This window comes from Varroa destructor, unplaced genomic scaffold (assembly GCF_002443255.2).
Source record: "Varroa destructor unplaced genomic scaffold, Vdes_3.0 BEIS01000004.1, whole genome shotgun sequence".
NCBI lineage: Eukaryota > Metazoa > Arthropoda > Arachnida > Mesostigmata > Varroidae > Varroa > Varroa destructor.
This window is the reverse complement of record NW_019211457.1, coordinates 46,420,518-46,442,847: the sequence shown is the minus strand read 5'-3', so window position 1 is coordinate 46,442,847 and position 22,330 is coordinate 46,420,518. Positions and strand designations below refer to the sequence as shown.

The 22,330-nt window shown below is 39.9% G+C and overlaps 6 protein-coding genes across 19 annotated transcripts in view; 5 read left to right on the top strand and 1 right to left on the bottom strand.

Moving 5' to 3' along the window:
* The first annotated feature begins 144 nt into the window (after nucleotides 1–144).
* On the top strand, nucleotides 145–3,856 carry LOC111248929 (pyrroline-5-carboxylate reductase 3-like). Of its 2 annotated transcripts, XM_086988423.1 has the most exons (5): nucleotides 145–365; nucleotides 510–672; nucleotides 1,380–1,618; nucleotides 2,383–2,691; nucleotides 3,175–3,856. In XM_086988423.1, exons 2-5 carry the CDS (start codon nucleotides 594–596, stop codon nucleotides 3,349–3,351), a joined length of 804 nt encoding a protein of 267 aa, XP_086844549.1. In that variant the 5' UTR covers nucleotides 145–365; nucleotides 510–593; the 3' UTR covers nucleotides 3,352–3,856. The 2 variants fall into 2 exon arrangements, with proteins under 2 accessions (XP_086844549.1, XP_022657798.1); XM_022802063.2 differs by having other exon boundaries at nucleotides 145–672.
* Nucleotides 3,857–4,006: 150 nt separating this feature from the next.
* LOC111248927 (uncharacterized) lies at nucleotides 4,007–8,862 on the top strand. Its single transcript, XM_022802061.2, has 5 exons — nucleotides 4,007–6,184; nucleotides 6,988–7,318; nucleotides 7,559–7,799; nucleotides 7,980–8,172; nucleotides 8,608–8,862. The coding sequence occupies exons 1-5, from the start codon at nucleotides 6,071–6,073 to the stop codon at nucleotides 8,767–8,769; spliced, it is 1,041 nt and encodes a 346-aa protein (XP_022657796.1). The 5' UTR covers nucleotides 4,007–6,070; the 3' UTR covers nucleotides 8,770–8,862.
* Nucleotides 8,863–9,231: 369 nt separating this feature from the next.
* LOC111248926 (proton myo-inositol cotransporter-like) overlaps nucleotides 9,232–22,330 on the bottom strand; it is a 90,948-nt gene continuing 77,849 nt past the window's right edge. For all 13 annotated transcript variants that reach the window (XM_086988411.1, XM_086988413.1, XM_086988412.1 and 10 more), the window contains 2 exons: nucleotides 10,749–10,901; nucleotides 9,232–10,473 (listed from right to left, as the gene is read on the bottom strand). In XM_086988411.1, the coding sequence (XP_086844537.1) occupies nucleotides 10,349–10,473; nucleotides 10,749–10,901 (278 nt within the window). In that variant the 3' untranslated portion in view covers nucleotides 9,232–10,348. The remainder of the gene's footprint in view (nucleotides 10,474–10,748; nucleotides 10,902–22,330) is intronic.
* Nucleotides 12,355–15,127, top strand: Nop10 (Nop10 ribonucleoprotein). Its single transcript, XM_086988425.1, has 2 exons — nucleotides 12,355–12,498; nucleotides 14,855–15,127. The coding sequence occupies exons 1-2, from the start codon at nucleotides 12,468–12,470 to the stop codon at nucleotides 15,016–15,018; spliced, it is 195 nt and encodes a 64-aa protein (XP_086844551.1). The 5' UTR covers nucleotides 12,355–12,467; the 3' UTR covers nucleotides 15,019–15,127.
* On the top strand, nucleotides 12,360–14,755 carry LOC111248928 (uncharacterized). Its single transcript, XM_022802062.2, has 2 exons — nucleotides 12,360–12,498; nucleotides 13,043–14,755. Exon 2 carries the CDS (start codon nucleotides 13,307–13,309, stop codon nucleotides 14,240–14,242), a length of 936 nt encoding a protein of 311 aa, XP_022657797.1. The 5' UTR covers nucleotides 12,360–12,498; nucleotides 13,043–13,306; the 3' UTR covers nucleotides 14,243–14,755.
* Nucleotides 22,155–22,330, top strand: part of LOC147756281 (uncharacterized) — a 55,565-nt gene continuing 55,389 nt past the window's right edge. Inside the window, exon 1 of the transcript XR_015327340.1 lies at nucleotides 22,155–22,177. The gene's annotated coding sequence lies outside the window, so the exon portion shown is untranslated. The remainder of the gene's footprint in view (nucleotides 22,178–22,330) is intronic.

Here is a 22,330-nt window from a genome sequence, read left to right as displayed (position 1 = left end):
TTCGTCTTTGCGATACTAAGCGCTTTTAAGACGCGGACGTAAAAACAAGTCAATGGAATATTCCACTCTCTACTTCTCTCCCTTACGGCAAACTGTCAGTGGCGTTAGGCGAGCACATTTCCACGACCAGATTTAGTTAGTACGCTATTTTTCCATATATTCGAAGACCTGTAGCGTTGTCGGTGCACGTTTGAAGAAAGTCGTCGAACGTGATAGGAAGCCCTGAGCATGTTCACATGTAGGAGCCTGAAGACAAAGATGTCACGCTGAAACAGCACTCAATTATTTGGTTCGCCAGCTGGTGTTCGGAAACATCTGGTTCTTCTAAGTTTAAAGAAAAGCTCATAGAACGCCATTATGTACAGGTTTGAATAGTGTAAAATATCGTATATCTAAAACATTTGCCAATATTCTTGAAATGATTTGAGGACCGATGACATTGAGAAGATATGTCACATAACCCGATCGAATACTGTGCCCGTGTTACCTGTCATATTGTGTGCTGGAAGCTTCCGAATCTAGGGTTTTAAACGGAATAGCGCCGGTATAGTTCCAAGGAATCACATGAAGCTCGGACGAACCAGTAGACAGTGATGCGTCGCATTGGATTTATTGGAGCTGGGAAAATGACCCAGGCAATTGCGACAGGAATTCTTAACTCTGTGCAAAAAGGTAACTACACCTGCTGAACGGTTGACGCTGTTAGCCTGAGATTTCATATTGGAATCATAGCGGTTATAATAAGAAATGATCGCGAACGAGGTCAGTAACCTTATTTGGTCACTTTATTAAGCCGTGCTTTTGGAATCTTCGCTTGCTAGGGCCAGACTATCGTGGCAATCAGTATAGCTAAAGTAGGTAACCTCAAAAGATAGAGGCATATCATGTGTCTTTTTATTCTAAATCGTATCAAGTTTTCATGAAACGAACAGATTTCAGCTGCCGCTAACCTTAGACCGTTAAAAAGTTGCGTATACCAGGCAATAAAAACTCTAATGTAAACATCTTATATAGCAGCGTGCCGAAGAGCATAAATGAAAATGTTTCGCAACCATCCAACGTGTGCGATGTAATGATACACTAGCCTTTGGTAAAAATAATTTCGTCACTTATTATGGAAATTAGAATTTCTGGCCAAGTATTGGCTTAGATGTTTCGAGTCTTCCACTTGTACCGGCAATAGAATTAACTAGGGCTGTGTAAGGCTGCCTTGCAACTAAACCACACCCGCACCTCGTTGTTTATATGCTCCTGTATAACGGGTGAGTGCGGAAGGCAACTAAAACGAATTTCGGCACAAAGAGGAAATTTTGGTATCCTAAAGGGAAATAGCTATAAATAAATGACGATACAATTTCTGTTGTCGCATCTTTTGACAGCGAATTCGATGAAGCTTGTTGCATCCTGTCCTGACGAAGATTTTCTTAAGGAACTGCCTGCTGGATGTCGGGGTATCCGTGACAATTTAGAGGCGGTATCATCGAGCGATCTTGTTTTTCTAGCGGTGAAGCCCTGCGTCGTGCGAAATGTGCTTGACGAAGTGCGGCCTTGCATTAAGCCTGGAACCCACACCGTTATATCCATCGCAGCCGGCGTTACGCTCAAAAGCATTAGTGAAGTGAGTGCATGTTAGATAACTGATATTAAACACTTTATTTCCACAGAATACTTGCCAAGCCTGCGTATGTGTCTTTATCAGACGCTACTTGCTCTACCTGGCATACACTCAGAGATAAATCAAGCTCCTTTCAATGTACTGCCACTTAATCTACGCAGCCGGTTCCTGCCCGCTACGTACTCAAGGACTCGTGATATGTTCCCATGAACCTTACAATGCTCCTAAAAGATTACAAAAAACCCTGAGGTAAACATTTTCGACATGCGTTGTGTCCATACGATGACGCAGGTGTCGTCGTCGTCAGGTAGTGAAACTGGCTTATACTTATCCCGTGCTTCTGAGCACAATAAAAGTACAGGCGCAAACAGGGCAGCGGATATAAACTCGTACACAAAGGTTCTATCCATGATATTAGCTATTCAACGGCTTGGCAAACAAAGAAAAGATTTTTCTTTTGAGAGGGAAAATGTTGCTGGTAAATCATCAATGCGTATGGCGCGCCTGCGAGCTCGTGGCTTGTTTGGTAGCGTCCAAGGAGACTTCGGCATAGGAAGTCGCAAGGTATTCCAGGCCGGAAGGACCAAAGGGTTTTGCAAGATTTTTCTACAGTGATTATATATACCGACATAAGTTAAGTCTCAAGTCACTAAAAATTTTACGGGTTTTATGTTTTTTTTCATAAGCATAAATTGATCTGAGGTCCAAATATTTAAGTCACTTTAGATTGTTGGTAGAGTTATATAATTTTAAGTTGACTTTTTCAGCGCCTTCCTAGGGGCACCCGCGTGATTCGCGCCATGCCCAATATTACATCGTTGGCGTTGGAGGGTACTACAGTGTACTTCAGTAATGATGAGTCGGAAAAGGTGGATCAGTTAATTAGAGACACCCTTGGACTCGTGTCACCCTTTTGTGAAAGAGTTGCGAGTGAAGAGCTTCTTGATGCAGCCACAGCTGTAGCGGGGAGTGGGCCGGCCTTCGTTCTTCTCGTGGTGGAAGCTCTCGCCGACGCAGCCGTTCGTAGTGGATTTGCAAGAGGAATTGCCATACGAATTGCCACGCAAACAGTCCTGGTATACAACAGAGCGTCAGAGCCATATGGATTTTGCAAAAAGATCGAAAAAATACATAAAGACATTTTCAAACAATCAAATATCACCTTAAATAACTATTATTAAATACTACGGTGATGGTTGAAGCACTAGTGAGGTTGGTATCACAAGCCAATTTTGCGTAAGCCGCATGTTCGAATTTGGACGGTCATGCAGTGCATGAATACTGTAACGTCCTGCCCGCACTTTTACGGTTCACGCAGTAGCATCCAAAAAAAGACTTCAGAGCTGAAAGTTGCCAGGTTTCGAAAGCCCAAAAAAATTGCTATCAACCATCATATTCTATTATGAAGCTTAACATAGCATAAACTATCGTATACAGTCTGTGGCTGTCACGAGACGTGAAAAAGTCATAAGAAAATCACAATTTCGCTCATACTGTAGAAATCAAGCAAGTAATCTAACATATATAGAAACCTAATATCGATCGTCTCATTTATTTAGGGGGCGGCAGCCCTATGTCGACACACTGGACTGCATCCTGCGTTACTACGTGATGCAGTGACCTCCCCTGGGGGTACCACTGCAGAAGGACTATTGGCGCTTGAAAAATTTGCTGTTCGCGCTGCGTTCCTGGACGCGGTCCAGAAAGCTATTAAGCGCAGTAATGAACTGCGTTAGGATTGCGTGCACAAATAGCGTTCTGTTATACCAACCTAAATTACCCGATGCGTGATTTTCAGTGTTATCATCGACTCATTCTACTTTGTCTTTGATCAACTCTGGCTCGATCGAGGTCAAGGCGTTATTTATATAAATAATAAGTTTTTTCCTCATACCGAAATGTTACAAGTGTAATACACAGATTAAACATAATCTGTAAAACATGAACATAGAAAATGCGTTTAATGAAGTCAGGTAGTTCAGGCTGTGTGGAGTCGGCAGTCGTAAGCTTGTGTCATTACGAAGCTCGAACGGAACGATGTTATGCTTTCATTGAGCGCCTCAGAACGAGACATGTGCATCGTTTCTATAGAAGCACCTTGAAGAATCTGAATGACGCCTGCGGAGATTCATCAGAGATTGTCTCACTCAAAGAGTACGAGACACGAGTCGGAAGAAGGTATCACTTCAAAAACGACACAAGCTAAATAAACTATTTAATTCGTTTATGGTTCGATAATTATTCACGACTCATTCTCTCCGTATAGGTACATTCAGGATCCTTGAATAACGAAAGACTACCACAAATTAGCCAGTCCACTTATAAAAGCTAAAAATCTTACTTTCTGAACCCGATCACAAAGGCATTGTCCTGAATCTACCAAAAGCCAGTGTAATCCGTAGAGTTTGTCCCTTTGATGATGATGCAGTGGTAAAATGTTTACGTAATAAACTTAGGGGTACCTAGGTGCAAAACCGAACGTAGGCAAATACACTTCATTTCATGATACGGAATCAGTAATCTAAAGCAATGCCTAATAACAATATTGGACATAAAACTCTATTTGATTTAAAAAAAACAACCTGTTATTAGTAACACTAGTACATTTGATAGAACATTTATTCATTTATGCAAATAAAGAAAAAAGATATTCAATGCGGTTTACAAAAGGCTTTTCAGGCCCAGATCGCCATCTAGTGCCTAGTAGCTGTTTACCTTTTTTCATGTCATTGTGGGGGACTCGATCATGTGACCTAGACACTATTATAATAGCTAGCGCTTGCTCCGTGATGGTGATCGGGTCGAGATTTGGTTTCAGATGCACTATGAGACATGAAGACAGGAACGTGAAGCTCTGAATCCTCTGGTCCTCGCAACGAGTGGATACATACAAAAGAGATGTAATGGACTTTATTTTAGTCTATCGGACGGGGTTTAGGGGACGTTGCACAGTAGAAGAGAAGGAGTAGTGGCATGTGTAGGAAAATCAGAAATGGGGACATCATCTGAAGCTGCTGGCGAATTAACCGGATATCAGAGAGCGAGTTTTCGTTCATCAAACTGGCATTGTTGTCACAGTTGACTAGTCTACGTACAAAACTGTGCGATTTTTCGATCGCCGACAGTACCATTGTAAACCACTACATCCGTTCATTACTTATAAAATTAAAAGAAAAACTCGTGTGTTTTTTTCTACACTGAAAATACACACTAAAATTGTTTTCCCGCCTAAATTATCTAAAAAAAAGTTCAGAGATTTAATAAGATCTAGGTATTTGTCAAGCTAGAGTCCACGTCCATAGAAAACATGAAGCTACCAATGCAACTCTCATGCACTTTCTCAGTTCTTCATTCAGAGGTCGACATTTTCTTATTTAGTAGAACTATTGAAGACCAACTATATCCGGTCTTTTCGCCACTTTCGACTTCATACTGCTTTTAACATAGGCAGGGAGGGACTCAATGGGATCCCCGCGATGAAAATCTCTTTCGATCATCTCTCTCGTCCGAATTGGTCCCCCAGCTTCGCTGCTGCTAAGGACGCTCTTCGATCACCTTCCTGTCGAGTCGGAGACCTTTCCTTGGTTTTCACACACCCTCTCTATTCCGGTTATTCTCTAACACGCGCTCCTCAATTTTCCTGCTATCGTTTCTTATCCGACTGTCAGCGCCGAATTACTTTATTTCTGTTTCTCGCCGTCGTTGTCACTATGTGCTTGTGGGTTCGTCTCGCGCCGCTGTGGGACGCCTCTACAGCAGCTTTCATATCCCTGAAATCCACTTTGTAGCCCCACTGGAGCCGTGTGTCCTGGACGCCAATGAGGCCGACGCCGAGCGCCAGTCAACTCGCGGCGAACGAACCACCAATAGCCCGGCGATGACAGCTGGCGCTGCTAGCTCACAACGACTTCATTAGCTGCAATCTCTAAGACTCCGACAAAGACCCGGACTCCACGGGAGCGCTAGCATAGAGTTGCCACTCAGACGGAGCGCCCTGACAGAGCGACGCAGGCAGTGCTCCCGTCGACCGCACTTCGTGTGCGGCAGTTTAACGACGACATCATCGAATGGCGAGCACACGATTCGGGCCTATAGTCAAGCGAAACGTGATATCTTCGCGAAGTCGATAACGACTTACTTAGAGGCTAAGACAAAAAGCCAAGAGGCAGTTGCACCATTACATTCGCGACAAAGACTATTTACCGTCATCAATACCGATATTATTCTGTCACTGGAATAACGTTGTGTGCATTTCATGTGTGTTAAATTTTTGTTAAATTAAATGTGTATGATTTTTGCATCGAAGAACGCAGTGATTATGGTGTGCTTAAAGGGTTCACCTATTCGCTTCAGGAGGATAAATGCTATGTGAGAAAAAAAACGTTAGCAAAATAAAAGAAGTACGAATGAAATCTATAGACGACGTTGTTTTCATGCTACGAGGACGTTGTCGTAATGAAACCGTCGAAGCTCCTCCTGATACAGGTGGATTCTGATGGAACAACGTTTTACCACTGCAAATTTTGTGACTACAGAAGCAAGAATCATACCAACGCCAAGGTGCATCAGGTATGTTACCTAGCCACCTTTATAAGGGTTTCTAGCCTGATAACCTATTCAATAAAAATCTATTCGGCAGGCATGACGTCTTAAGAGCGCATTCACTGTTGATGATGATCGGATCTTAAACGTAACTACATTAAATACTCTGTTATAAGTTTTTAACGTAATAACATTGTTATGCCCCTAGCAAAGGCGGCTCCGTATAGTCATAAGTTTGTGGTCGTTCTTCAAATGTCGACCTGTAATTTTACAACCATGCATTGACTCAAAACGCTAAATAAAAAACGCAAACTAACCCTTCAGCTGGCCTTTATAAGTCCTTAAGACTCATGCCCAGGACCAAGTTCTTAAGAGATTGAAGTCCGTTTATGCTTTTTTTACCTTTCACTGAGCGATATGATATGAATTATTTTACATACGTTTCGTGAACGCTGCAATTAACTTTTTTTCAAAACAATACAATATATAATAAGTGAACATATAGCTACGAGAAAAGTTTATTTAAGCATAAAATATCTTCTGAACAAGAAAAATAATCCTATCCATAACGCTATCTGTTTACAGTTTGAAAAAGCTATTCATTCCTAAGTAAAACGTCATGTTTCCCTCATCGAAGGTCAGAGTGAATCGTATGCCAAATTAACTGTGATTCATACGACAAATGATATGATGATTTGTATGGAATTGTTGTCCTAGGCGATATGCAACAAACTTTCGATACTGATGAATATTATAGACCAGGCGAAATTTTCCTGCAATCACGAGCATTAATTTCATCCAATTCAATTTTCTCTTGTTAATGGCTATAGCGCATTCACTCAAACCACCGACCACACGCGTGTGATTCCTGTCAGTACGCTTCCAACTCGGCATCCAACCTGAAAAAGCATCTCCTTCAACACACGAACGTAACTTTCACATGCACCCACTGCTCATACGCCACCAAATCAAAGCAATATCTAAAGAAGCACATGAAATCGCATACAGCCACTCGTCCTTCGCTAAGTTCCCCAACAAACATTGTTTCCTCAAACGATAACTGCGGCGCAATTAAAAACAATAATAATAATAACAACCATATTGTTGATGTTTTCTGGTGTGCTCTCTGCCACCTTTACGAAGTGCCCGAACGCGTCGAAGGTACGTAAGTTATACGATACCAGATGAACTAGCAACAATATGAGACTTGTAGAAATAGGCAGTATGATTTCAGTTTTATCAAACATTGTCAATTTACGATCGAGCGAAGTCGAAACGAGGCACTGGCCTTTGTTTCATTTCATATGCCACGCAAATATTGTATTGTAATTATTGAATTTTAGCTATCGCGTGCGTGACTCAATTCTGAACTTGTGGATGGATTTCTTTTTTCGCCAATAGATCACCTCTGTTCAAGCAGACACTTATCGATGTTGTCGAAATTCCCACATCGATGTGGACAATGTGAAGCGGGTTTCTTTGAAAGTACAAGTCTGAATATTCATCGACAAGTGGCTCATCCTTCGGAATCAATCTCGGTCGGGAGCGCTACTTCGGGATCTCTGTGTTTGACCAGGTCTCTTCATTGTCCTCGCTGCAGCTTTTCTACTATATCGTCAATTCTGCTTGAGGCACACGAAAGGTTGGTTTCGGCTCATGTCTTGATTTAGACATAGCTCAGTTACCGAAATGTATATATCACTGATTCGTTTATTGTTTATTTCCCGTAACAGGCTGCTCACACCTATTGTTGTGTAGAGTTGCCCGACCTTGCAGGCAGTATTAGCGCAACGTTGACGTTGTTCATCTTCTCCTATTCCAGCGTGATTCACGGAACATCTCCATCGTTCGCATGCGACTGGTGCGGTCAGAAATTCCTACTCGAGGCGAGTCAACGAGAACATGTCCTTCAACGCCTTCTGCTTCAAACAGTCGAGCGGCGCGCGCGATTGGCGTGCTCGTTCTGTCTCAAAGTATTTCAGCACAAAGATGTCGTCCGAAAACACGAGGCTGAGGTACTTCACCAAGCAGCGCTATTTTTTTCACTTCAAGACGAGACGGTTTCCTTGCTGTGCCAAATGTATCGAGCATTCGGAAGCATGCGTAAAAAAAGGCTTACTAAATTATAGACGTTTTTTTATTAACAAGAAAAAACACTGCATATTTTAGAGGACATTTTTCATTCGTCTCCTAAGAATGATGCGTGTATCAGAGATATTCAGAAGCACGATAAGTATAGCATCGCTTGACAGGGAAGTACGATACGATGTCTTTTACTGTGGTAGATACTTGTATATATATATATGAACTTTATGAATAAATGACAACTGAAGGCATATTATATGAGTATATATTATTAACTCGCATTGTGCTTATAGGTCATATCGAGAAACTTTCTAAAAATATATATATACACACAATATAAACAGTATTTGTGTATACAATTGTAGGAACATTCCGAGATTTCGAGTGCAGACCGCATCCGCTGCTGTGTATGTCGACGGATCTTTCGAACGAAAAAATCACATCGGGAGCATTTCTGTAGAAAACGAAACCATGAGGAGCCCCCACTGCACTGCACAGCTCCGACTGTTTCATCTACAGGGAGATAATTTGAATAAAGTTTAGGAAAAATCTGATACCAGTACAATATGAGTCTCTGTAGCCACTGTTTGAGTATTTATAAAATTATGAAAATGTGTAGATATGATGATGTCTTTATTATAGATATTACGAAAGAAACAATCGAAAAACGCATTAATTGCCCTATGTTGACATAGGTACCCTAATCAAGCGGTTTGGCTACACATTGTAATATTGAAGTCATGGAAGCTCTATATATGGTTCAGTTTACGATTGGCGTTCGTGATGTGAACGCACACGTGAGATTGTACATATAACGTGAAGTAAGTGTCATGCTGAATTCGTAAGCGACATTCCATGCAAAAAAAAAAATAAAACACTTCATCCAGTTTTAAGTCCTAATAAGTGAGGGTCATGTATTAACTAGGAGAAATTACGAGTATTTACCAGTTCTAAACTCAGTGTGATTTATATTAAATACACAAATGTGGTTACTTCAAATAACATCAATAGATATTTATTTCAACCATAGCATCATATCACTATTAACTCTGTTAAGAGATGCAATCACTTGAAAATTTCACGGCAATCTTGAGATCAAGTTATTGATTGCAACACCGTAAGTGTACTTTTTTTTGGAACAATTACAATTAGATGCTTCTGTCACGTTTCGGGTACTAGAGAAACGGAGAAGTATAGATTAACACTTCTCCTTATCAAAAGTTAGTAAAAGAGCAGCTTCCTCAAAGATTTGCCCACGAGGCTTAAAGTCATCATCATTCACTGAAATTATTAAGCGTTGTTGCATGGCCGAGCGGAATGCGTACCTCGGCGTAAATAGAATGGTCATAGATTACTGTTTGATCTAAGCAAATACAGATATGTAGTCCCTATCTAAGCAAGGACGCGCCCTGGCCGTACAGTCTTTTTACTTTCCTTTGCAGTCTCGTCAGGTCTAGTAGTATCTTTCCAACTGCCGGTGAGAGCATGCGAGCTCGATCAGTTGGTCTCTTATCGCCATAGATAAGTAAGAATGTACGTTAACAGGTCTCAAAAGTGTAGGACAAGACGTCCAAAAGTCATAATTCCGTTAAGTTGCAGCGACGCTTGCTCTGTTACGTCTTGTATAGTACTAAACGCAGCCCAATTTATCGAAACCTTATTTTGGTATTAGTTTCATTTAACCTTCGGCAAATCAAAAGGCAAACAAACCACGTCTGATCCCCTCGTCTCATGTGATTTAGTACCGCTGTGCACAAAAAAAATACTGTATGTTGTCATATAATCTTTCCGTTATTTGGAAAGAAAGTAAGCTTTATAAATGAAGAGCTAGAATAAAGTAGCGTTAGAGTATATACATCCGCTGTAATACAGATATTATCAGAATATATATATATATATATATATATACCAGACGAAGGTAAAGTGAAAAGAAGAGCTAAGCAACTCCGTCCAGCTCTGGTCTGCGTTTCACTAAAAAATAGAGAAAACCATTCAAAGAGGTGTTGATCATTCTATTTCGCGAAATCTTAGTGAAGATTTAAAGCCGTGTTGGAAAAATTTTCCATTTTTCATAGCGCCGTTTTAGTGCATTGTAGCAGATCATACTCAGTGTACTGGTGTGATAGCCTTCCTGCCGACATCTTCCAGGGACAAGCCCTTCGTTTCCGGTTGAAGGTAGTAGAAAAAGATGAAGCCACTAATCGTGAAGCACATATACATGAAGAACACGCCTGCAAGAGTATTGTTAAAATCATTATTGACTGGTTAAATTCAATAGAATTTTCTTAGGCGACGGTGTCGATATATTCGAGGTGTAACGTCAATTAGCGCCGACAAGTATGACCACGATAGTAATGCGAACCATTTAGTTCGGCCTTGCGTCTGTAACAATCAATATGTCATCACCGTGACTGTATTAGAATAGTGACTGTGAATTAGTGAGAATCACTGTGAAATAAAGGTTATTATCAGTTTTTCATACATCGTCATGTGGATATTGGTTTACCGTGTTGGGTGAGGGCCTCAGCCAGGGTGAGGAACGTCAACGAGATAACAAGATTAAATAACCAATTGAACGCTGTTGCTATTGAAAAACACGTAGAGCGGCACCACAGCGGGAATAGTTCGCTGTTCACGGTCCATGGCATTGGGCCCATGCCTAAAAAAGGTAACAAGGCGTCCCTATTAGCGTCTGAACGTTTCTGTGGTTTGCTTTATAGAATTATTCAGTTTAATATCAGCTTAGCATGAACGCCTATACAAACATTCTCCCAGCCACAGGTACACCCAGTAAAAAATTTTAGTTGCCATATTTCCGAAAAAAACCACACTCAATTAAAGGCTGACTAATAATAGTATTAATGGAGTACCGTACAGAGAATTCAAATAAAAGGCCTGCTTATAACACTGCACAGAGCGAACTTAGTAGAGTGACATAGTGCTCATAATAGCAAACTGCATTTGTAGCCTTGAGCTTAGCTTTCATAGGATGCTAATGCTATGCAGACCGTTTTCTAGTAGTCCACGCTCGAATCAGCCCACTCCAATGATAAAACCGATGTCACTTGATAATATCGATACTTCCAGATTTGCTTTAGCCTGTGTAAATGGCACGTCAGAACGGGTCGTTGATTCACGGGTACCTATTACTAAAAACGAATCCGATTGCGTGTACCACTTTCGAGCTCTCATCGTTACTATGTCGTTTATATATAACACGTATAGGAAAATAAATGTTTATGGGACTCTCCACTTTGAGGTTAGTTAACCTAGCTGTACGCATAAAACAACAACGCTTTATATAAACGGAAACACCGTGCGGGCTGGAACCCCCCAGCTCTTTTATGCATAGATATTTTCTTGAAGGTAATCGCAATGAAATTTTTCGGAAAGGAGAGAGGTAAAGCCTTATGCACTAAAGGTAAGCGTGAGTTTTCACTACTCATTGAAATCAGAAACAACATCGCCAATAAGCCTAATTATAACCAGCTTCCTCTATTTATAAGCTACTTACTAAAAAGGATCGTTCGTTTGGTACTTAGAAATCATTATTTTACATATATTCTGCCAAAAAGGCATCTATTGAAAAAAGTGTTTCAATTACACACTATGCGGCGATTACTCTGGGCATTCAAATAATCACATATAGGTAATAATACGTATATAATAGATATTCGAATTTTTCTAGCATCTACTGTTTTCAATTTGTGGCGCTATATTGAAACTAACTATGGGTGTCCTATAGTTATCATAGAAACGAGGAGGTCATATATTGAACACGTTTAGAATTTTTGCTTTTTTATATATATATATATATATATATATATATATATATATATATATTTCTGTGTAAAACAAGTAGGACTAATTTCTACAATTGTGCATAATTTTATGCAGTAGCTCATTTATAATATCAATGCGAAAATAGTAACAATAGTATTAGTAACGCCAGCGGTTTCAAATCGATTTGAACTTTCGCGCGCTTCTACCGCGAGGACCTTCTTTCTCGTTGTAGGTAATCCTCGGCTGTTTAACCGCCTCTCCACTCGTGGTAAACTTAATAAATGCGTTCATCCGTCAGCTCGTGTTGTTTGCAGCGTTGTCCCGAACATAAAAACAGCAATCGTATCGTTTGTTTCCCAGCATCTAACTCCTAGTCAACGTGTTGCCAAATCGGTTCTATTTATTTTCTCGGCTGTTTCGCGAGCGGCATCAGCAAATAAAAATGCGACTTCGCTTCTACCTAGATGCTCAAGGTGAGTAGCTGATGAAGTGGTGGTTTACTGAATCGTCACTGCTTATAGTTCGGTAGACATGTAGATTTACTTTTGTCTGTATGTACATTCCTCAGCCGTGATCTTTTCAACTTAGACCACACAAATCTCTCAAGAGAGAGCGCGATGATCATCGAGCAGTACATGTTCTCGATAGTTCTGCGGCGTGTGGTGGTTCGGCGAGGAGAGATGTGAAACTGGGCAGTGATGCCGCGAATTCTCATGTTCACATACTTAAATCTTTTACGTTGAATGTGTTCCTAATTTTTTTTGAACAATCTTCTCTATCTTCCATTTTATTCAATCCTATGTCAGTTGCACCTGTCCCGCGAGTACCTTCATCAACCGTACTTACCTTCATTTTAATTTATATGTATACACATATATATGCAACCCATATGTGTGCTCTATCTAGAAAGACTCGTATAGTTCGTCTGCAGTAATTTGTCGGTTGCCCCGCATCTCTCTTCCCTATGCGTATTCGTATTGATACCCACGCTGACGGAACATGCTCATCGCGTTCCAGGTGTCGACCTGTAACGTGCGCTGTAACAAGTCAGACTCGGCAGGCTATTCTATCAGCCGTATCTGAGTTCGGGGATACCACTCTATCTACACGTCTAACAACACGTTCAGTACTACGCACTGTGCACTCATGTACGCGGAGAACATATGGACAATTTGCACGTCTAGCGCTGTTGTTCCATATTCGTGAATGGCCGTTTGCTTTGAGCGAACTTTCATCTTTTAGGAACACAAGTACAGATACAAACATATACAAATAGCAGCCATGGCCTTTTCGGTCCTCCAAAAGAAAGACAATGCGCACGGCGATGCTATTTGGGCCTGTACGTGGGTCAAGTCATCAACTACTAATGAGGATCTGGTTATAACTGGTAGCCTTGATGATTCGGTCAAGGTTTGGACCTGGGACGAAGATAAGCAACTTCAGCTGAAGCACACGTTGGAAGGTCACTGCCTTGGCGTTAATTCGGTTGCCGCCAACCGAGAGGGAACTCTCTTGGCAACCAATGCGTTGGACGCTACTGTCAAATTCTGGGATCTTGAAAGCGGCGAAGAAACGAACGTTATGGAGTCGCATGAACACCACGCGTGGAAAGTCACGTTTTCGCCTGATTCACGCCTAATTGCCATCGGCACACAGCAACGTAAGGTTTCGCTTTACGAGGTAGAGACCCGCAAGGTTGTCGGCGAGTTGGATACAACCGGCAAATACATCATGGCATTGGCGTTTTCGCCCGATGGCAAGTACCTTGCAACGGCGTCGATAGATGGGCCTATCAACATATTCGATCTGCAGACGTCGGCTTTGTTAACTACACTCGACGGCCACGCGATGCCTGTTCGAGGGCTGGCCTTCTCGCCGGACTCGTCGGTGCTCGTCACAGCGTCAGACGACAAACACGTAAAAGTCTATGAGGTTGGCAAGCTCGACCAAAGTGCTACAGATGTCCACCTCGTTACCACCCTATACGGCCATGGCAGCTGGGTCGTGGATGTTGCGTTTGCACCTGATGGCAAACGTTTCGCCACTTGCTCGGCCGATAACACCGTCAAAGTTTGGGATCTGGCGGCTCGTGAATGTGTACACACATTTTCGGCCCACTCGCTACAGGTAGCAGCGGCCTCGTACAACCCGAACGGGAGTCGGCTTGTCAGCGTCTCTGATGACCGTAGTATGGTGGTCTATAACACGCCTGTTTAGGCAGCTAGATTGGCTGAACTACTCCTCAAAAGCGAAGATGCTAAATCGTGTTAATTGACTCTGGCGAACGCCTTTATTAGATATCATTTCAATCCACATCACTATAATGATTATATACACAAATAGAAGAAAACATGAGATGAGACTAAGTTATACGGGTAGAAAAAAGACAGATGTTAAAAAGTCCAATAGTAATCTGTTTGAACCTGCGAAGAAATTAATGCGCGGGAAGGCGTACACAATGCATGTACAAATACTGTATTATAAAATTTCATTGGTAGCCAGTCATACGATTGGAACTTAGCTTTTTCTTCAGTCATCGCATGTGTTTTTTTCATTTATTTAAGTAGTTTGCATTCTAAAGTTAAAAGGATTACGTGTGAGATCAAACATTATATTAATACGTCCACGTAATTCGATCATGACATATAAGAGTTATAAAGAGATTGAGATGGAATTAACAAATGAGATAATAATGAAACAAATAAAAAGTATATTTGTCATTAAACGAAACCATTGTATTATCTTTAAAGACAAGTAAATTAAAGCGGCGGGCCTAAAGGCTGAAGTAAAAGATGTAGAAGTAATAACGTCTAACAATTGAATTGGCAGGCGAGCGCGTCTACACGTTCCAACAGCATGACCCGCAAGGGAAACCCACGAAAAGTGCTCATCCAGCTCGGTTCTCACCTGATGATAAGTACTCGGAGCAGAGGGTTCTGTGCAAAAAGCGCTTTGGACTTCTGCCGACTCAACAGCCTGCTCCGATTTATTAGAAGGATAAAAACATTTACGCAGTACCGTGTATATAAGAAAAAAACTATCTGTCTGTGTGAATGTTAGATTGGTTCCGCAAATAAACTACTTCGGTTGTAGCTTCGGTCACCAACGGAAGCAATTATTGGGAGGACATGGTATGGTCTATATTTTAAACAATGCATGCTAAATAGTATGCATATACTGAAGAGAAGCTCCGTTGACCAGTGCCGCCAGCGTGATGTACGCAAAAACAAAAACATTTGGACGGCTTGCTGTTATGAACTAACGTTATGACATGACTAATATTTTTGACTTGTTGATGGACTGGAAAAATAAAAGGTGCCAAGATTGTTCTAGGTAGCGCCGTTACTTCAAATAGTAAAAAGCGATAACGTAGTTTTGATAAGGAACTTGTATCTACACAAACAGCTCCTGGTAAAATCGCTTTAGTCAATTAGCGAGCGTTAAAAATTTTACTATATAGTTCGAATCTGTCTCACCGTTATAGTAACCGGAATGACTCGTTAAATCTACACAAACCAAGTCTAGATACAAAACAAGATAGTATTTAAAAAAAGCAAAAATTCGAGAACGACCAATAGGTATCGCCGTAATCTGTTGGATTATAGAATGAATGATTGTTCGATAACAAAAAAAAAGGGCACGTTGGTCTTATCATTTCTGGTTCAATGCAGCCTTTGCAAATGCTAAAGGACGTTCCAATTAGAACATCTGTGTTGAAAGGACAATAAATTATTTGGATGTTATAGTGCGATACCTAGCTTGCGTCCTTGACTTTTTATGTGAAAATATTTTGCACATGGCGTAGCCACATGAATTGATTAAGAATACAAAACTATTCGCCCTACGCATAACATTCGTAAGGAAATAATAAATATTAACTGATAAAATAGTCAACTTTAACGTAGAAACTCCGAAGGATTTGGAGGTTGGAGAACCTTTTGCTAACAACGACAGCGATGGCTCTTCGTCTCGCTTATTTTCACTCTTATCTAACGATAGCTTAATAGTAATATTCAATCGGTTTCAACTAAATATAAAGCTATTAATTTCTTAGGCATGGAATGGATAAAAGTTATTGTATTTTAGAGCCAAAAACATTTTTGCTTTCAGGAAGGTAAGGAGTGAAAACTTAAAACAGATTATTTATACTAATGCGCAGTTTGTGTTACATCTTTTATATAGTTAGTTAAACTTTTTTTGCGAGTTAGTGAATAGAACTAGAGTTGTATAGACTACGGAGATAATTTCATTGAGATCGCGTAGAATCTGAGATAACAAAATTTATGGCTTATATTTAAAATAGATTACATGTCCACATGAAAAAGAAATTTTTCTAATTGTGCCATACACTATGAGTTATTGTGTGGTACCTGCGGATCTGTAGTAACAATAGTCGGCGTCCGTAAGGAACCAAAGGAGTCAAGAAAACACATTTCCAAGTATTATTCCTCACGGCCGCTGCCAGCAGGACAAAACAACAAAAAATAAAGACTAACAGATTTAGATATTCTTGACAGCGCTGTAATGCGGCTTCATTCACTAGATGGTCATGTTTTCTGGTAACTATCAGAAGTTAATGAGAGATTACACTTACTAAATTGGTTTTGATGTGACTAGAAGGGAGGACTTGATAAATACTTCGCTACTCCACGTGTTAGATACAGGTTCCTCCCATTGCACAGAATTTTTTTATATTGTTCAATCAGTTATTATATCAAATAGGGTACTCACAAGCTTGTAGTTAGAGCAACCTCGGGCTCCTTTCTCCTCTAGACTCGTCCTGAGCTAAATAAAACTTCTTAAGCGATCACCTGATATTAGCTAAACGCTATACAATTCAATTTACAACACATTAATAGCTATGATGCAGCAAGTTGACGAAGCAACCAGATTTGTCAAAATTCTGTGATGTTCGATGCCACACAACTCATGTGTGAACACTAAAATTTATTTCCTACGGATATTAAGGTATATAGCAGACTTAGTAGTTGCCTCACATACGAAAACGCTTTTGTTAGAAATAACCTCACATATTTCGAAAACTTCCATGTAAGATTGAGAATGATGGTGTGCTTTTCATCAGAAACAAGACAACCAGTGAAACTGACCTACTCATACGCTGTTCGACAAACTGTTGCACCCACTGAAGGCGTCAGATGAAAACATGTACGTATAAGTAAAGCATAATCGAGTGAATATATTATATTAAAAAAGCGACAAAATGACGATTTGGTGCCGTCATTTCATGGTAGCGTTGTTCATTCAGGACTTCATGTCTATTATAAGCATTTGCTAAAAATATGATTTATATATTCTTTCTTGGTTTCGAATTGTCGTATTAATCTCGGTTTTCTTTTAAAGTCAAAAGTGTCTATTAGGTAGATAACTCGATTTTGATGTCATATAAGTAGATCACCGTAATACTACTTTATCAATAATGAGCGTTTGAAGGAGCTCATAAGCCCTTACTAAGAGAAAACATTCGCAAGCGACTCATAGTAAGCGGGGATAATTTCACCAATAATTAAGCTTATTTACACATAAATCGTTTATTGTTATACCCTAACATTGAATATGTTAATACCTTTCATAGCAGTTGCCTCTATGGGATTACCGCTATTGTGGACTCATGAGGAGCAAAACTGCCCATGTCATTTAATCTTAAGGTCACCTCTTGACACATATAACTGCTGGCGTGTCTGCTTGGATACCATCATTATAGGCCCGCTGTCACTAACAATACTTGCTAGTTTATGCCCCCACTAGGCTCATCGAAGGAGTAGTATGATGACTTCATATGTAACGCTTTAGCGATTGAGAGGGTTTCAAGCAGCAGTGGCGTTTGGTGTGGAACCCGTGACCTGTTGCAAGCTTAGCTTATATATTAGTAAGTTCACAGAACGTCACAGGTTTTAAAGTTGTACGTGCCCTGCTATAAAATAGTGCTTTCAGAATAACTGACATCTTGTCACTGCACCCTAAACGTGCGACGTATAATACGTTGCAGAAAGCATGTGGCAAGCATAGAAAATAATGACAATAAATTAATCTGTGGCTCGATAAACGACGGCACGGTACGATAATTTAGATTTTACTCTCAGCCATAAACTCACCAACGTCATATAGAAAAGCTTCCTTAGTGCTCTTACGAGAGGACTGATGTTGTATAAACACTGTCCTATTGCTGTCGTATTGTGGATGAAATATGTCGTTATTTGCAAGACAAAATAAAAAACAAAAAAAATCTATTATGTGAAGCAAGCAATGGCCTTTCTTTGACTGAGCAAAATTTAGAGAAGATTGGCGTTTTGCTTATGGAACTCATAATGCTTGAGGATGCCAATTCAGCAAGTTTCTTGTAATATGTGAATAGAAAGTTAATAAGTCTGAAAGATGTTGAGGCTGCCCTTATCAGCCTATCATTAAATCGACAACTTACTAAAAGGCACGAGACAGATTGCTTAGAGACCTGTAACCTTTATAAGAACTTAAACATTCGATATTAGTACTATATAGACACTGTAGGGAAGGACTGAACAACTCACGTGTCACAGTTTGTGCCCTTGCCAAGTTATTGCTGATACCACATCAGTTGCACTATTGTGCATGCGTTATGTGCGATTATTGTAACAAAACCTCGTGAGTGAGATCTTGGTTTTTGGATTTCTCTATGTATGACGCTAGTGTGCCAACAATACGCAGCATGGTTGTCATGCCCAAAATAGCAGTGTTGTAAATAACACGGTCCATATTTTCGCAGGGCTAGTAGTTTCACAAGGTGAGCTGTCTACATGGATAGTTGCAAACTGTTGGCTTCGTTGGACACAAGAACATCTAGTCAACATGTTTTGCTACAGTGGTGAGACACTATATGACTGTAAGGTAAATGAAATGCAGAAATGACCTAGAAAGAATACGGCTGAACAGTAGTCTTATATAAATTAGGTGGCTGTATGTGTTCTGTAATTATACCACATTGTTTGTACATTGTAAGAGTTGTACATGCGAAAATAGTTGTGCAGAATTCTGATTACAATAAATGTAAGCAAGAGAACCATGAGACGGTAATGTTGTTTTCTCTTTTATAGGGAGACAGTGTGCACGAATGCGGTCCTCAGAACAGTGCCAAAAACGTGATTGCTTTAAAATAGTACACTTGACAATAGAGTAGGCGGATCCGAACGGAATTTACCATATGTCTCTGGTACTAGATATTTTAAAAAAATACAACAAGTTGATTAAAGCATAAAAAAGTAATCGAAGGAAAGCAATACACATTAACAAACAGTAACAAACTTTGAAAACTAAGGGTTGCCTCCTCGATTGCTAATCCTTGAAGCGGCGTGAGACGCTTACTAATTATTGGATAATGGAAGTGACGAAGTAAACGCGGTTCCAACCCAAACTAAACGCCGGCTCTTCGAACAGGGAGACAGATATCCACACAAGAACAAACGACAATATCATGACTCAGACGGAGCCAACTTTGCAATTAGCACATACCCCTTTCTGTAGTTGTTTTTAGAAATTACATCATTGCTGCTTTTTTGTTATCGATAGGACGAAGAAAATAAGACCTTAAACATAATTAGAAACATTATTAGGAGAAAAGGAGTAACCCTTCGGCAATATTTTTAGAAAATATGAGCTATTATATTAGCAAATACGTAATACGTAATAGCATTGTTGTGCGGAAAACAAAACACTCGATAGATACTAATAATAACAGTAATATGGAGGTAGTTTTAATTCTGATATAGATTAAATCCGGATATGGGATTGTAGAAGCTGGTCTTGCCAAGAAGCTTAAGGAACATTTCATAGCGTATATTTCAATGCAGAGTCTGAAGCGATGATATCCTACAAATACACTGTTATTTTTTTGTATGTATCTAATCCAACTTATTCTCGAACCAACATTCCAATACTGCGAGGCTATAGATGTATGTAATTTTTATCAAAACTTGCAAAAGTTAATTTCTGTACTTAGTAATAGCAGTTATGTACTGGCAAAACGCAAATTAGACACATTTCATCCATCGAATATTATAGAGCTTCATAATCAAACGCCGAGATAAAGGTAATTGAGCCAAAAGGATAGTATTGGGATTTTTTGTTTCTACACCGCCATTGTACGGGGTTGGGCTGACGGCCAATGGAGTGTAACGTTACCTATAATTTTTGCACCAAAGTTTGCCCAGTTCTGTAAGCCAAATAGTGGATCGAAACCTAATCACCTTTTTTTTTGTTGAACGAATGTGTACGTTTGTTTTTTGTGTAATTCTAAAAGTGACGAGATTCGCATCTGACCATCGGTGATCAGTGATATCCGACATAAACACGCCATCAACAAAAAAAAAAAAACAAAAACTAAATTAGTTCATTGTGGCAGTGTGATGGGTTAATTAGCTCTCGTTAATCGTTTTCTCTAGAATAGTCGTAAAAAATACCTGAGATAAACCACGATGGTGTGCTGCTTATGAAATGACAGAACTGTTGTCTCAGACACGTTCTTAGTGATCGGTTTATATTGATCGAAGACTGCCTTGACCGATATACAATTGGCGATATAGAGGTAGCGCCATCTGGATTAGCTGATTAGGTACAGGTCTGACTGATTACTCGGTTTAGCAAATGATTAGGCACTAATTGGCTAATTTTGCAGTTTCTCACTGGTGTTATATACTCTGCACCTGAGAGCATGATCAAGTGGTACTTGTCGCTGTAACTAAGTAAATCGGTCCGCAAATTCCTAGTTTCGTAGGTAGGAACGTCTACTTTTATCGGACAGGTTCATATTTGAGCGCCTTGAAACAAAAACATTCCGTGTGTCGAATATAAGCTACGGCATTATTATTTTACTATAACTTTTCCCCATATTCAACATATGGAGATCATATTGCTTAATTAATTATTACATCTTAATTAAGCGCGAAGCTTAGAGAACTATTTTAATACTGTTGTCCATCAATTTTTCAGCTATGACGCCACGCTACCTACCAGTCTAAGAATTTTCAAAAATCCGTTAAAATGACAATTTTTCCGCTTTTTCTAAGAATAGCAAAATCGAATCATTTGAAACACCAGAATGTCACTTAAAAAAAATATCGACATTCGAACATATGGGGTCATACATTGAGGGACTGCAGCGTTTGCGGGTATCGTGTTCAGTAAGGAAGCTTCCGCGTTCTTTTATCGTAGGAAAGATCGTAGGAAAATCGTATCTATCGATCATAGGAAAAGAAATAGTGGCAGAACTGGCAAAGGTAATCGCGCAATTATAGTAAATTTGATCGTACATCGTTAGAGTAAACTATTTCGCGCTTAAATAAGAAGATAACATTTTGTCTATGGAGCACGGGCCTAGTTCACTCGTAGACTCATATCCCATTTCCCATTAGACTAAGACAGATCCAGAAAATTAAATGTTGAGGGGTAGAAGAAAAATGCCAATGTTACTCATGTAGAAGTTGTGAATGAATCGGTTGTAAGTGGAACGATCAGTAGCATTCGAAGCCACCATAACGAGCTAGAATGATCTATTTGTTCTATTAAAGCGATCATTGTCATCGATATACGAATTTTTTCGTAGCTATTGACATTAAACTGCAGTGATGTAATGAAAATAAATATACTAAACTCCGCGATTTTAATCGAGTAATTAACGTTAACGCAACGAGGTGTTATTTTACGATGAACGTCGTCGAAAAATTGCTTAGCTGTATCTAGCATTCGTTGTGTGAGACGCATTAAGTACGAAGCATGAATAGATGAAGAACGAAGCGTTGTTCTTCAACGAGCATTATTTGGGCCAATATTGCAACTAATTTATGTCGGACCGTCGTGTTCAATTCGACACAGATAAGCTTAATATGATACTAAACATAGTTACAAGATGATATATGTGCACATCTCTCAGGACAAGTAACAACGGTTTGATCTGTAAAATCAGAGTAGAAACTATTAGCATTAATTCATACATTCGCATAAGTGCCATAAAGGTGCCGAATTGTTGCTAGAGCAGCTATTGTACCCTTCTTTAACCTAACTAACACATTTTCCAAATAAGTACAGTAATGACTATCCATTGTGATTTTAGTGCCCGGAACTGCCAAGGGCCGATAAACAGTTCATCGCGTCGCCTATAATACTGTAAGTCTTATGGCCATTTCACATTCGTTTATTCGGGAATATCGTGTCTTTGCCGTAATCCCCTTTACTCTTCACAAATGCATATTCATGCGGTTGCGTTCTCCCTTCCCTTTTCTGTGTGTCACATAAGTCCATATGCGCAGCTTCTGCAGT

Coding starts and splice junctions, on each gene's coding strand:
- LOC111248928 (XM_022802062.2), top strand. CDS start 13,307: ATGGCCTTTTCGGTCCTCCAAAAGAAAGACAATGCGCACGGCGATGCT.
- Nop10 (XM_086988425.1), top strand. CDS start 12,468: ATGCGACTTCGCTTCTACCTAGATGCTCAAG. Junction 12,499..14,854: donor CTTCTACCTAGATGCTCAAG/GTGAGTAGCTGA, acceptor TTGAATTGGCAG/GCGAGCGCGTCTACACGTTC.
- LOC111248929 (XM_086988423.1), top strand. CDS start 594: ATGCGTCGCATTGGATTTATTGGAGCTGGGAAAATGACCCAGGCAATT. Junction 673..1,379: donor TCTTAACTCTGTGCAAAAAG/GTAACTACACCT, acceptor ATCTTTTGACAG/CGAATTCGATGAAGCTTGTT. Junction 1,619..2,382: donor CGCTCAAAAGCATTAGTGAA/GTGAGTGCATGT, acceptor TGACTTTTTCAG/CGCCTTCCTAGGGGCACCCG.
- LOC111248927 (XM_022802061.2), top strand. CDS start 6,071: ATGAAACCGTCGAAGCTCCTCCTGATACAGGTGGATTCTGATGGAACA. Junction 7,319..7,558: donor AGTGCCCGAACGCGTCGAAG/GTACGTAAGTTA, acceptor TTTCGCCAATAG/ATCACCTCTGTTCAAGCAGA. Junction 8,173..8,607: donor TCCGAAAACACGAGGCTGAG/GTACTTCACCAA, acceptor ATACAATTGTAG/GAACATTCCGAGATTTCGAG.